This window comes from Mya arenaria, chromosome 16 (genome assembly GCF_026914265.1).
Source record: "Mya arenaria isolate MELC-2E11 chromosome 16, ASM2691426v1".
Classification (NCBI taxonomy): domain Eukaryota; kingdom Metazoa; phylum Mollusca; class Bivalvia; order Myida; family Myidae; genus Mya; species Mya arenaria.
The window spans coordinates 644,001-659,403 of NC_069137.1; the positions used below are offsets into that span (position 1 = coordinate 644,001).

Genomic DNA, 15,403 nt, shown 5'->3' on the forward strand with positions numbered 1-15,403 from the left:
TTGTCTGCCTTTTTTGCACTGTTGTCTGTTCCCTTTAAATGGTAGTCAAGAAAAGTTCAAAACAAATATTGTTGTAAGGTAAGCCTAAGGTCCTTCAAAATCTAAATTATAGTTAAAATGTATACAATAAATTACTTATGCGTATACGTGCATAATATTACGATATTAAATGGGGTAAATGTTTGAAGCAATTAAATTGTTTAAAAGACATATCATATTTCACTAGAAAAAATATCTAATAGTTTGTAAAGGTGCAGTACTTTATTTGCATTTAAAAAGAATATGCGATTTTTGATATTTAATATTTGTCAGTTTTGAGACGCCAATGGTTTATAATTCTTGTTTTGTATGTAGCATCACATGAGACCCATGTAAGCTGGTGTCATTACAAAGGATGCTAAAACATCTGGTTCCTATTTGGTAATTTTAAAGGGGGCTGGGCTTTACAATAGGGGTGTAACATAACAATGCGCACCCTGTCCCTGTGCTTTCAGTCTGTTTCAAATTTCAAAATAGCATTTAGACTTATATCTAAATCATGTTAAAGGGTCTCACACAGTGAAAAAGTGGCAGAGGATGGCCAAAAATGGAAATGTTTTAAAAGTTCATGTGTTATTTAGTTTGAGAAACAATCTATTTTGGGAGTAAAACAAAAATACTAAGCATCATGTTTTGGGAGTAATAAAGAGTTGCCCAAATTTAACGAAAGTAGATTTAATCACATTTTGGATAAAAAAAGCATTTGCATTTTTTTTGAAAAGTATGTTGACAATAAAATGTTTTTGTATCAAAATGCCCCAGACAACCTAATCAACAATGTCTTGTGCGTTCTTGATGATATGTTTTTTTCAAAGTTATTCAATAAAATAATAAAAAGGGGATTAATTTACTTCCTGGTTTCAAAAATTCAAATATCTTTCTTTTCACTGTACACCAGATTGGCACCCCAAAAAATATTCTGTAACGAATCCAAGGACAATTGTTTAATAAAAAGTTTTACTCTTTGAAAACATAAAGGTAAAAAAAAAAGACGAAAATTAAAAAAAAAAATCAGGTCTGAGACCAGGTTCGAACGAGGGTCGCAAAAATAGCAATTCACTGTCGTATCCATTGTACTACGAAGGCTTGCCTTCAACAGTTGGAATATTTCAGCTATATATCTAACTTGGTTATACAACATGATTACATCCACTAGCCAATCACGCATAAGGAATGAAATCTATTAGGTAGACATACCTAGTAATCTTTTTTAATGGAAAAACACTTAAAAAATGCGATAAATAAATTAATTGTAAACTATGTGGTACTTCAGTTAGTACGGTAAATTGCAATGCATTGTACACATCGATACCAATTTTATGTCATTTTTTTATTTTTTTTTCGCTATTTCATCATACAGTGTACAGCCCCTTAACCCTTTACCGCATGTATACGAGATAGGCCGACATAGCTCATTACCAGATGTATACGCATTTGGCCGACCGTATCCATTACTGGATGTAAACGCATGGCCCGCATATTTCAATAGGGTCATTTCAATATTTCAATTTTGCATCTTTCTTTTTGTAAACAATATCCCGGATGTTTATAAAATTAAAGTTTAACCTTTTGTGTATTGATTTTCCCTTGAAAATATCGTCTGCTAAATTGAGAAGGTGTGATATCCCATTGTGACGTAATAAGACCACGAGCTAAGTACTGTATGGAATTTCCCCCAAATTCATTGATGCGTAAATCATTAAATATATTACGTCAGTTCAGTTTACCATTAAAATCAATTGAGATTATATTTACTTAAAGGTAATATTTTGTTTACAAACAAAAGAAACAATTAGTAAATGAGAAAATGATGGGTAAATTTTCTGTGAAGCTTATATAATGTCCATCATAGTTTTGGCTGTAAAATAGGTCATGTGCAAGCGTTTTGTTTGATCTAGATCTTTTTATTCATACCGGAAAATCATTTATCGGCTTTCTTTTTTTGTAAACAATTTTATGAGGGGGTAATAAAGTTAAACAGACACCTTGGACTGGATCTCTCAGCTGGATGACACCGGATATTCCTGACATATTTCTGTATATTAATACACAAGAACATAAATTGTCGGCTTTTTAATCCAGATGGGTCTTTTTTATGATAGGGGTAATAAAAATTAGATCGATCCCAGCATTTTATTACCCTTTGATTTAATGCAATTATGACATTTCAAAGAAATGTTACAAATCCATCTTGAAAATACATTCACAGCTGAAATAAAATAATTTAATATTTCATCATTGACACCATTTATTAGATAATTTAATTATCTATAAAAAATGAATTCACATAAAAAAGATTTGGACACAATTATTTGGAGTAACATTGATTTTAAGGTCATACTGCTGTATTCATTTTCTCATTTTCAAATATCCAGAAAAGTACCTATGCAGATAAGGACTGCTTATCAGTAAGATGGCTATTGACTGGGAGGTGTAATCTGGCCGCTTGTCTATGTGCTAAAGGGTTAAAAGAATAACTGTGCAATAATTAGCCTTTATCTATTTTCCAATGCATGATTGCACCAAAATTCTCAATTGTCTTAAAGGTTCATTTATTGACATATAATTATCTGCTGCCCTTTTCTTTGCAAGAAATTCATTTTTATGAAGTATAAACATCAATGAATATATTTCTCACAAAAATTGACAATTTGTTACCATAATTTAAAGATTTTGGGAAAATCTTGACTGAAAGTGACATGGGTCAACACACTAGTTATAAATTCAAACTACTGATAACAGAGGTGTAGAATATAAGTATCTATCATGTGTTTCCGGTTCGGATAGAAAAATCCGACACGAGGGCACGCGCGAAAGCCAGTAACAAGGCTTATAGATATAGATATAGATATCATATAAATATTTCACACACCCATGGCGTCACAGGTTATGGTTCAGAAATGTGTCAAAATGACTGATTTTCAATGTGTTCAACAGATTCTGGCTAGTATATTAACACACATCAATTGTCACTTACATGTTTGTTTAAACAAAATTGAATGTTTATCGGCAATAAAAGTGTGCTGCTTTGTCTGTTTAGGCCTAAAAAAATAAATTGTTTGGTTAGGGTAAAATCCTTTTCAAAAATAGGTAGGGTAGGGAGGCTTTTTTTTTTTTTTTTTATAAGGCTTTATATTAGAATGTAATTTTCATCATTGGAAAAGTTGTTAAAGTTATCTTCTGTTTATGCATTTAAGGTTTTAAACTACATATTGAAAAGCAATTTTTTTTTTTGGACTATAAAAACGGTAGGGTCGGCGCCTTTTCCGTAGGTAGGGTCAGGTTACCCGAACCAAATGTTTTTTTTTGTAGGCCTTGCCATAGCTGGGTTTGTTTATTTTGAATACTCAGATTATAATAATATTGTACATAAAGGGTACTTGACCAATTTTTACGGCTGTTCAAAAACATGTTTTCTCAATCTCAGGAATTACAATGGATTGCAGTTGTATTTGCCAATGCATTTTAGACCTTGATTTCTGCTTTTATTGACAATTCTTGAATTTATCTTAACTGATTATGCCATGTCATTTTGATGGCTATTCTAAGGAATCAAAGTTGTCTAGCTTTGTTGAGGACATATCTAGAATAAGGTGTTCATTAAATCGATTTATCAGTACCCAAATAAAGAGTAAGCCAAAAGCTGACCCAGCATTTCTTTTTTTTTAGATTTAAGAAAGATTGACAGGCCATGAAAAAATATTTGGGGGTCACTCACCCTTGGCAGATGAGTTTGATTGAATTTTTACCGGTCTGACCACGATATTCACTGGCAAATGCAAGCAGGTCAGTGGATTTATCCACGCCTGGATTGAACTTTATTCATTTAAAAAAACAACTTAATATGTGCATAGTTGACTTATGAGTTGAATAATTTTAAATTTTTATTTACCAAATGAAATTGTGGTTTTACTTTAAAGGGACTGTACACCAGATTGGCACCAAAAATATTTTTTTTTGTAAATTATCTCAGGACAATTACCTAATAGAATGTGTTATACTTTGATATAAAAAATGTAAAAAAAGTACCAAAATGTAAAAAAAATAATGTGTCTTAGACCGGGTTCAATCCCGTGTCACCAAAATTGTAGTCCAGCATCTTATCAACTGAGCTACGACGGCTTATTCTAAGTGGGTGACATAATTTAGCGATATACCTACCTCGGTAATATTACGTGATAACACCTACTAGCCAATCACACACAAGGAATGAATTCTACCTGGTAGACATACCCAGTAATCTTTTTTAATGGAAAAATACAAAATAACTGCTAAACTTTGTAAATTGTAAAGTATGTGGTACTTCAGTTATTAAGTTTCAATGCATTGTACACAACGATGTCAAGTTTAGTCATTTTTCGACAATTTTCTTTTTATGCCCCCAAAGGTGGGCATATTAAAATCGTACCATCTGCCCGTCCGTCCGTGTGTCCGGCTCAATAACTCGTTTCCCTTGTATGGAGAGATTTTAAAATAACTTGCCACATGTGTTCGACATACCAAGACGATGTGTCGCATGCAAGACCCATGTCCCTACCTCTAAGGTCAAGGTCACACTTATTGTTTATTCACAATGGAGTGCTGCATATAAGGACATAGAGTATAGGTTGTCGTGTCCGGGCTGTAACTTTCCCTTGTGTGGACAGATTTTAAAATAACTTGCCATATGTGTTCCACATACCAAGATGACGTGTCACTTGAGAGACCGGTGTCCCTACCTCTAAGGTCAAGGTCACATTTAGGTCTTTATTCACAATGGTGTGCTGCATATAATGGCATAGAGTATAGGTTGTCGTGTCCAGGCTGTAACTTTCCATTGTATGGGACTTTCTCTTACATAGACAGATTTTAAAATAACTTGCCACATGTGTTCGACATACCAAGACGATGTGTCGCGTGCAAAACCTGTGTCTTTACCTCATATGCCAAGGTCACACTTACGTGTTTATTCACAATGGCATCCATATATAACGACATAGAGTATAGGTTGTCGTGTCCGGGCTGTAACTTTCCCCTATGAACAGATTTTAAAATGACTTGACATACAGAGACTAGGTGTCGTGTACAAGACCCATGTCCCTACCTCTTAGTTCAAGGTCACTCTTAGTGTTTATTCACAATGGAATGCTGCATTATAAGGACACAGAGTATAGTTTGTCGTGTCCGGGCTGTAACTTTCTCTTGTATGAACAGATTTTAAAATAACTTGCCACATTTGTTCCACATACTAAGACGATTTGTCGTGTACAAGACCCATGTCCATACCTTTAAGCTGAAAGATACACTTAGTGTTTATTCACAATGGAATGCTGAATATAATGACATAACAGTGTAGGTTGTCAAGTATGGATGGTATTTTCTTATGTTCAGAGGAAATTTAAGATAACTTGCCATATGTATTTGACACGTAAAGGCAAGATCAACTTTTCATGTACTGACCTTGTTCATAGGTCAATGTCTTGGGGGCATTCGTCACATATTGTGACAGTTCTTGTTTTTCGCTATTTTATCCTACGGAGTACAGCCCCTTTAAACAAAACATTTTTCCATTGATTTGAATGTTTGTTATTGTTTTATTTTCCGTTCACATAAAACTTAAAAATCATTGGATTCCAAATTTAATGCGTTACAAACTTTCGTTCACATAAAACTTAAATCATTGGATTCCAAATTTAATGCGTTACAAACATTATGTTAATCTTAAAGCTGCACTTTCACAGATTGAATGTTTTGACAACTTTTTTAACCAGGTTTTCACATAGTGAAACCTGGTTATTAGAATGACAAACGTCGTTGTTTGGGCGGGTGGGCGTCCAGCCGGCGTCAAAATCACCTATGAAACTGAATAACTGTAGTAAGGGTTGACATATCTTGATCAAACTTGGTCTATAGAAAGAGTTTATGGGTACCTTTCATGGGATTGCGTTTGGGGTCCCTAGGGTCAAGATCAAGGTCATGTTACTAAAAATAGAAAAAACAGTTGAAACTGAATAACTTTAGTTGGGGATGACATATCTTGACTAAACTTGGTCTATAGGAAGAGTTTATGGAGACCTTTCATGGGATTGCGTTTGGGGTACCTAGGGTCGAGGTCACTGTTACTAAAAATAGATAAACGGTTGAAGCTGAATAACTTTAGTTAGGGATGACATATCTTGACTAAACTTGGTCTATAGGAAGAGTTTATGGAGACCTTTCATGGGATTGCGTTTGGGGTCCTTAGGTTCAAGGTCAAGGTCACTGTTACTAAAAATAGAAAAACAGTTGAAACTGAATAACTTTAGTATGGGTTGACATATCTTGACCAAACTTGGTCTATAGAAAGAGTTAATGTGTACCTTTCATGCGATTGCGTTTGGGGTCCCTAGGGTCAAGGTCACTGTTATTAAAAATAGAAAAAGGGTTGGAACTGAATATCTTTAGTTAGGGTTGAAATATCTTGACCAAACTTGGTCTATATGAAGAGTTTATGGATACTTTCATGGGATTGCATTTGGGGTCCCTAGGTTCAAGGTCAAGGTCACTGTTACTAAAAATAGAAAAACAGTTGAAACTGAAAAACTTTAGTAAGGGTTGACATATCTTGACCAAACCAGGTATAAAGGAAGAGTTTATGGATACCTTTCATGGGATTGCGTTTGGGGTCCCTAGATTCAAGGTCAAGGTCACTGTTACTAAAAATAAAAAAATGGTTGAAAATGAATAACTAAAGTTAGGGTCGACATATCCTGACCCAACTTGGTATAAAGAAAGAGTTTATGGATACCTTTCAATCGATTGCATTTGGGGTCACTAGGGTCAAGGTCACTGTTACTAAAATAGAAAAACAGACACAGGCTGAAGTTCTTCTGTCAATCATTAAAAACCTGGTTTCGTCGCATTGCGGCGTTTCTTGTAATTTTTTGTCTTGAAACGAGCCAATTTTTGCGAAAATCAACGGAAACCAGTTTTATAAGACTGTGCTGACAAAAAAGCAGATTGCAGATTTTAATATTTAAGTTAATTTTTTATGTTTTATGCATTTTTCTTAAACCGTTAAACCGTTTGTTGTATAAATGGTATATATGTGAGAATGCAGCTTACAATTAAATAAATCAAAAGAACGAATAATTATACATATATAAACTACAAAAATAATTTGTAATTTATAGGTGTCAGTTTGGTTTTATCATAATATATGAAATAAATTGAAACATCTTTAAAGGGACTCGCTCATGTTTTTGACCCAAAAATTATTTTTCCGGTAATGCATCTGAAAACACTTATTTTATCATTACTTTACTGTATGATATCGATATTGCATAAAAAAGTACAGTTATAGCATTTTGGTTTTAGAGGGGTTCAAACCAATACCGGTAACGTCAAGAACAAACTAGAAATCAAACAGATTTTAACAAAAGTGGTGGATATGTTGACCTGTTATTGATAACATAATGTGATGATGTCAATCAACCAATCACACAACACCACAGTCATAAATGATTTTTAGTGGTCAAGGTCATTGTCACTGTTTCTAAAAATAGGAAAAAATAGTTTGTACTGACTAACTTAAGAAAGGGTTGACATAGTGTGACCAACTTGTTATATAGGACGAGTGTCGGGTCAAGGTCACTGTTACTAAAAATAGATTATTCACCGTTTGGTCCTGAAAATTTAATTATGGCTGACATACTGTTACCAAACTTGATATATAGGAAGTGTTTATGGAGGACTTCCATGGGATTGGGGCTCCTAGGATCAAGGTCACTGTTACAAAAAAATGAAGAAAGCATATGAAACTGAATCTCTTCTGCCATTGATAACCTGGCTTTATCTCATCATGGTTCTTGTTTAACTGATCAATTAAATTTTTTATTGCTTTTGCCAGGCACATATTAGATCATTATTGAATAAGCTTCTCAGACAAAGCGACGTAGCCGAGCACGCTGTCTTTACATTTGTCAGAAATGTGTCGATGATTTCTAGCTCAAATTGGAATATGGGTCATTTTGGGTCAAAAACTAGGTCACAGAACGGTTGTTTTGATAATCTTTCAAGTCAAGTTCGAATATGGGTCATCTGTTTCCTATTATTATTTATTGTTTTAAACTCATTGAAAGTTTCAACGTCAAACTTCATGAGCTTATTCACAGTAAATTGTGAGATTTTTGACGAGTTATATAAAATCCAACCAAAATATTATTAGAGTTATTGCACTTTGTATCTTTTTAAACAGATACATATTTGTCATGTTTAAAATAGTTCCACCTATGGTGTATGGAAGGGCAGACAGGTACCATCCAGTATGTAGTCCGATCAATTACTGTTTAACCCTTTGTCCAATCATGACCAAATTTGGTCTGAATGTCTATAAACATGTTTGATAATTAGCAAAATTGCACCCGAGAGTTATTGCGCCCTAATCATAGAAATTACCTAAAATTGCTCTTGTCCTATCAATAACTTTTTAAGCATTTGTCCATCACAAATTTGGTGAGAATGTGAATGGGGAAAAGGTTTTTCTGAGGTGAGCGATATAGGGCCATATTGGCCCTCATGTTTTTACTTAATTTGGCCTAACATAGGAATATAAACGAATATATTTATGAAAGGAAGTATGTTTGATAGTGTGCAATTATATACTATTTTCGATCAAAAATGGTGGTCAAAATGGTGATAAAAATATTACATTTTGACTGGAGCCTGCAATAGCTCGTGAAGTTAATTGAAAGTAGTCTGTAGTTAGGAGATTATTTTATGATGATGCATGCCATTTAACTTTATTGGTCGACAAAACATGAGGCTGCTGTGACAAAAGATAAAGTGTAAATAATTTAACATTCATCATGAAGAAATGGGTCAAACGATATATCAAGATTTATGCAAGCGAGGTTTATGGCACTTTGTGTACAGATGATCAGGGAATAATATGGAAATTATGCACATCGTTTAAAATGGAGGCAAGGGGAACGCGACGCTCTTTTTACTTGAATTATTTTTCTTTTTGAAGCGAAAACAATGCATAATTTAACTTTATAAAGCGATTATCGATTCAAAGTCAATTTTTTTAACTCACCACAGGTCTTGTACTTAAACCTGATAGTTGTACCCTGTTTATACTCACTTTTTTAGTTTTTAGCTCTACTGGCCAAATGCCAGAAGAGCTTATGCGATTGTAATGTGTACGTAGTATGTGCGTCTGTGCATCTGTAAACAATCCTCTTTAACACGAAACAGCCTTCAGTTTTGATTGTATTTTGATGAAACCTGTACAGTATCTACATATTCATTAGAGCTCGGTTCCTTTCGAAAACCAGCCAGATCCGCCCATGCATGCCTAGATTATGGGCCTTGATAGTATAAAAAATCATGTAAACAATTGCTCGTTAACACGATACAGCCTTCAGTTTTGATTGTTTCTTGATGAAACTTGTACAATATCTACATATCCATAAGAGCTCGGTTCCTTTAGAAAACCAGCCAGATCCGCCCATGTATGCCTAGATTATGGGCCTTGATGGTATAAAAAAATCCGTGTGTCAGTACCACACAAACCCAGCCAGTAGAGCATAGGCCCTTTTGGGCCTCTTGTTATTGTATCTCGATGAAACTTGTATAGTATCTAGATATCCATTAGAGCTTGGTTCCTTTCGAAAAACAGCCAGATCTGCCCATGCATGCCTAGATCATGGGCCTTGAAATGATTAGATTATTGGCCTTGATGGTATAAAAAAATGCTATTGTGTAAAAAAAATGCTTGCGAACATGATACAGTCTTCAGTTTTGAGTGTATCTCGATGAAACTTGTACAGTATTCAGATATCCATAAGAGGTTGGTTCTTATCGAAAATAGTGATGTTGACCACACAAACTCAGCCAGTAGAGCATAGGCCCTTTTGGGCCTCTTGTTATCTCAGAATCTGCTGATTTTGGTATTAATGCCGTCAATACAGGTTTCAATTGTATGGAAAACTATCGATAATTTCATTTTTCTTCAACGCGTTAGTAACCATAAAACAATTTTGAATATGAAAAATTCGATCTGATTCTTGTCAGCAAGTTTGTATCATTGGTTTCAAGACAATTAATTACGCAAACATTGGCCCAATTCAAGAAAAAACATGTCAAAACTGTATTTTTGAGATTTCAATTTGAAATTACGCCTTGGTGAGTTTTGCTTTAATGTCCTTGGCGTTTACCCTGCGCCATAAAACCGGCGGGGTTTTTAATGTTTAAACTGTTTAATAGGCTACTGTGCTTGTTAATGTAGTTTTTCATATAAATAGTGTTTTATATTGAGCCTTGAACTGTTTAATTCCTTACCTCGACTATGAAAATCCAACGGAGATATGATATGCTAAATTTGTTTAAAGTTTGTTTATTGATGAATCACCTATACTCGTATATATTCATAATTGCATAATTGTTTCAGTGATACAATGTCCAGCACATACAACAAAACATATGAAGAGCAAAGATTGAACACCGCTGCTTGCACAAAGGGCCGCTTAAAACAGTGGGAGTAGCGTCCTGTTCTGATGAGAGAATGAAGCGTATACGTGTTATACTTACCTACCTGTGTTTCCAACAGGTGTCCATTAAAAAGTGGTTTTCTGATTCACACGGACGAGTGGCCGTTTAAGTGTTGAGACTTGTCAAGTTGCTTCAATCAAAAAGTTGCCAATTTTAGTGTCTCTTTTTGCATCACACGGACAAGAAGCCGTACAAGTGTCAGACTTATCAACCTGCTTTTAACCTGTTGTCAACATAATACTGGCTTGCTGTTTAATATCGATGACAAGCCGCACATGTGTAAGACTTATCAAGCGTTTTCACAAAGGTATCATTTAATAGTCGCTTTCTGATGCACATGGACGAGAAGCTTGGTTTTCACAAAGTTGTCATTGAATAGTCGCTTTCTGATTCACACGGACGGGAAGTCTTACAAGTCGTGTAAAGCAGCATTTTCATACACTTCTAATCCAACAAAACACGTTCTAATTCACAAGGGAGAGAAACGATACAAAGTGTGATATATTTTTCAATAAAGGGAGAGAAACAGTACAAAGTGTGATAAACTCTCAAATTAAGGGAGAGAAACAAAACAAAGCGTGATATACTTTTCAATAAAGGGAGAGAAACCATTTAAATGAGATATGAGGTGCTGCTCTATTAAGTAGATTCACTTTAAAGAGTCGCATGCCAACACACACTGGAGAATAACCATTTAAATGTAACTATTTTTACTAAAGCATTGTGTAAAGAGCCACACGCTCATCCACTCATCCCTGAAATTTAATGTTAATACCAACATGCAAATTAATACAAGTGAAAAGCCGTATATTTGTGGAATATGTCAGACTGGGTTTTCACAAAAAACAAATCTAAAGGCTCACATGCGAACTCACACAGGAGAGAAACCGTTTGTATGTGCAATATGTGATGCTGCCTTTTTACATAAACCTAATCTTAGAACGCACATGCGGATTCACACAGGAGAGAAATCGTACAAGTGTGAAAGTTGCGATGCTACTTTTTCACAGGAAACCAATCTTAAAACCCATATGCGTACTCACACAGGGGAAAGACCGTGCAAGTGTGACATATGTGATGCTACTTTTTCTCAAAGATCTACTCTAAGGAGACACTTGGTAATTCACACAGGAGAGAAGCCGTACAAGTGTGATATATGTAATGCTGCGTTTCCTCTTCAACCTACCCTTAAAGCACACTTGCGTATCCACACAGGAGAAAAACCCTATAAATGTGAAATCTGTGCCGCTAACTTTTCTCAGAAACCTTCTCTTACGACACACTTAAGAATTCACACAGGAGAGAAACCGTATACGTGTGACATATGCGGAAATGCTTTCTCACGTAGATATCTTCTTAGGGTACACATGCGAATTCACTCAGAAAATAAACAGTACAAGTGTGACAAATGTGATGCTGGCTTTTCAAGACAATCTCTTTTAACGAAACACATGCGAATTCACTTAGAGAATATGCCTTACAAGTGTGACATATGCGGCATGCCTTTTTCATGCAAAAATCCTCTAAGGAAACATATGCTAATTCACACAGGAGAGAAACCATACAAGTGTGATATATGTGACGCTGCTTTTGTCCAAAAATATAATCTTAAGACACACATGCGGGTTCACACAGGAGAGAAACCATATAAGTGTGACATATGTGATGCTGCTTTTTCACATAAACATCGGGTTAAGATACACGTGCGAATTCACCACCCAGAAGTGTAAAATGTGTAAGGCTTCATTTTCAAATTAACCGAAGTTTAGGACACACGTTCGGAGTAACCGTAAGAACATGACACATGTGATGCTGCTTTTTTCTCATAAAACGTAGTCCTAGAAGACACATGCGGATTTATTCTCGGGGGGCGGGGGGGCGTAGAAGTGTGAGTGACGTGGTATTGAATTCCCTAAACACATCAAAATAATTTGCCACATTCGACGAGAAACCTTTCAAACGTGGTACAAGCAATGCCGTTTCTTACGAAATAATGATTTATTTTAGGAATGTATTGCAGGATTGATGTCATTATCGGGGTATGAACGCAATTGGGCTGGTCAAAGTGTATGGAGTCCGGTGAACTTTGACAAACCGGACTTTGCGTTCATATCCCCGGTAATGACATCAATAGCGCGATTCATTACTTATATTTACACCAATAGTGCATTATTTCATTCAAGAATTATTAAAAATACTTATTTGATTAGATAAAAAGTACTTTCAGTAATCCTTTCTTACCCATTCTGTAAAAAGAACGACCGACAGTAATTGGAAACGTTTTATCAAATGACGTCACGATAACGCGGGAAAGTTCAACCACTTGAAATCACTTTTAAACGTATAATTAAAACACTTATGGCAACGATACATTTAACATAACATAATTTAACACTTTTTAAAATATTTATTTATATTTTACTGCACCTGCTGATAGAATACAAACAATAATCAGATTTATGTATATTGTTATACGATAAATTGTGATCCGAAGATGTTGCATTTATCGATTGATAAACGCAATTGCTGAAAGGTGGTTCATTAAGGGAATGGAAGTTGAGGTGTAAATATACGTAGGTATTCAAACAGGAAGGATACCAAAAACTGTTGAGTTAGTTGCTGATGTTCTGTAACAAAGTGTTTCCAAACGCCCGCTGAAAGGATAACCGCAATCAGAAGGGTAAACGAGTGAATTTGCCTTAAAATGTCATGTTAAACAAGTACTTGAATAAACGAGTTCCATCGAGTTGTTCCTTTTCCGCGGAGGTTTTTTTACTATGGTGGCGTCGGTGGTTGACGGATTGTATTGATTTATTTACTTTGAATCGGAAGTGCTCGTTTTATGCATTGCTACTATTGCTACTGTTCATATTGAATAATTACATGCAAAGTTATCATATTTAACTGATCGACCAAAGAGGCTGAGAGAGTGTCAACTCATTACATTTCATGTCTGCGATGCCAAAAATCCACCGAGTAGATCGTAAAGTCGAAGTTTCGAAAAGACAGTACTGAATGTAAATGAAATATATGTAACTCGGGAACATGTGCTCACGTAGTACACACACTTTAAAGGGACGAAACGTAAGATCGCCCCAAATCGTCAATTACCGTATTCCTCAAAGCAAGCCTAGAATGGCACTGCGAGCTAGAAGGATGCCAATAATACATTTTTACCATAAAATAATACACACAACAATTATGTTACTGTCTCATCTGTGTTTCTCCGCAATTTTGAAATACTGCTTATGGTTTATTAGTTTATATCATATTCTGTGTGTACAGATAAATATACCGACGCTTATTTTAAACTTACTTTGATTTACGTGGAAAAATCGGTAAGTGAGATCAAATGCGTCGTTGTGTATAACGTATTGAATCGTACCCATCATCGATGTACTTCAAAGCTTACGAAACATTTATCTTTCAAAGTTATTGCATATTTTCCCATTTCGAAATTTACTTGGTATGCTTTAAAATAGCGTCGATATATTTATCGACGTCATCACATGACGTTCCCATGCTAAATATACACACTTCATGGCTTCCGAAAAGAACGGACAGTGCAAGGAAGTGAAAAACTGATGCGAAAAACGTCGACGGATTTCAAAGAGTTCAATACCTGCAGTGGCTACACATGCAGATGTTCTATGTGTGTATAGTTTCAACCTCTGTTTCGTATCACCCTATTTTTATTCCTTGCCTTGTTCATTGTTTCTGTTATTCCCTTAGTTTGACTTATTACAATTGCATGTAGTTATATTAGCTTGTGTATGTCTTTCCTTTGTGATCTGCATGCCTAGTTACTAGTATAGTTTAGATTTTAAAATGTTAGTTCTGTTTATCATAGTTCGTATTTGTAAACAAGTTTTGTTTGTCTTAGCTTTTTGATATTCTTTATGAATGTCATTTAATTTCAGTTTAATTAAGTTTATGTGTGATATGAATGCTTAGAATAGTTAATTTGTGTGCATTCCGTTTAGTTTGCAGCACATTTATATATAAGGTTACTCTTTGTGTGATATGTATACCCTTTCTTTTGTATTTTACAAACATGCATACGTATCTTAAGATCAGTATATTATAGAACATTGATAGTGTCTTGCACTTCTGTGTCACATGTGTCTTGCACTTCTGTGTCACATATCATGTTTTAATTCATTTATTTCTTTTTTTTTTATACATTTTGTTTGTTTGTTACTGGTTAATCTATGTTATGTCGGAAATAGTTCATAGCAAATTTAATAAATTAGTTTAGATATTCATGTATTTCTACTTTTTAGCTCACCTGTCACTTTGTGACAAGGTGAGCTTTTGTGATCGCCTTTTGTCCGTCGTGCGTCGTGCGTCAACAATTTACTTAAAAGACATCTCCTCCTTAACCGCTGGGCCAATATTAATAAAACTTCATAGGGATGTTCCTTGGGTGGTCTTCTATCAAAGTTGTTCAAAGAATTCAATTCCATGCAGAACTCTGGTTGCCATGGCAACCAAAAGGAAAAACTTTAAAAATCTTCTTTTCCCAAACCACAAGGAATAGGCCGTTGATATATGGTAGGTAGGATCACCAAATGGTCCTCTACCAAGATTGTTCAAATTATGGCCCTGGGGTCAAAATTGGCAACGCCCCTATATGTTTATAGTGAAAACCTCAAAAAATCTTCTCCTCTGAACTTACTTGGCCTAGAGCTTAGATATTTGGCATGATTCATCGTCTAGTGGACCTCTACAAAGTTTGTTCAAATTATGGCCCTTGGGTCAAAATTGGCCCCGTCCCGGGGGGTCATGGGTTTTCTCTATATGTTTATAGTGAAAACTTAAAAAATCTTCTCCTCTGAACTTACTTGGCCTA

The 15,403-nt window shown here is 35.0% G+C and overlaps 1 protein-coding gene across 1 annotated transcript; it reads left to right on the forward strand.

The window, feature by feature from the left end:
* Positions 1 to 20: 20 nt before the first annotated feature.
* On the forward strand, positions 21 to 14,814 carry LOC128221361 (zinc finger protein 782-like). Its single transcript, XM_052929961.1, has 2 exons — positions 21 to 78; positions 10,451 to 14,814. Exon 2 carries the CDS (start codon positions 11,331 to 11,333, stop codon positions 12,279 to 12,281), a length of 951 nt encoding a protein of 316 aa, XP_052785921.1. The 5' UTR covers positions 21 to 78; positions 10,451 to 11,330; the 3' UTR covers positions 12,282 to 14,814.
* Positions 14,815 to 15,403: the final 589 nt, after the last annotated feature.

Bases quoted from the DNA above. Each gene is read 5' to 3' on its own strand.
- LOC128221361 (XM_052929961.1), top strand. From the start codon at position 11,331: ATGCAAATTAATACAAGTGAAAAGCCGTATATTTGTGGAATATGTCAG.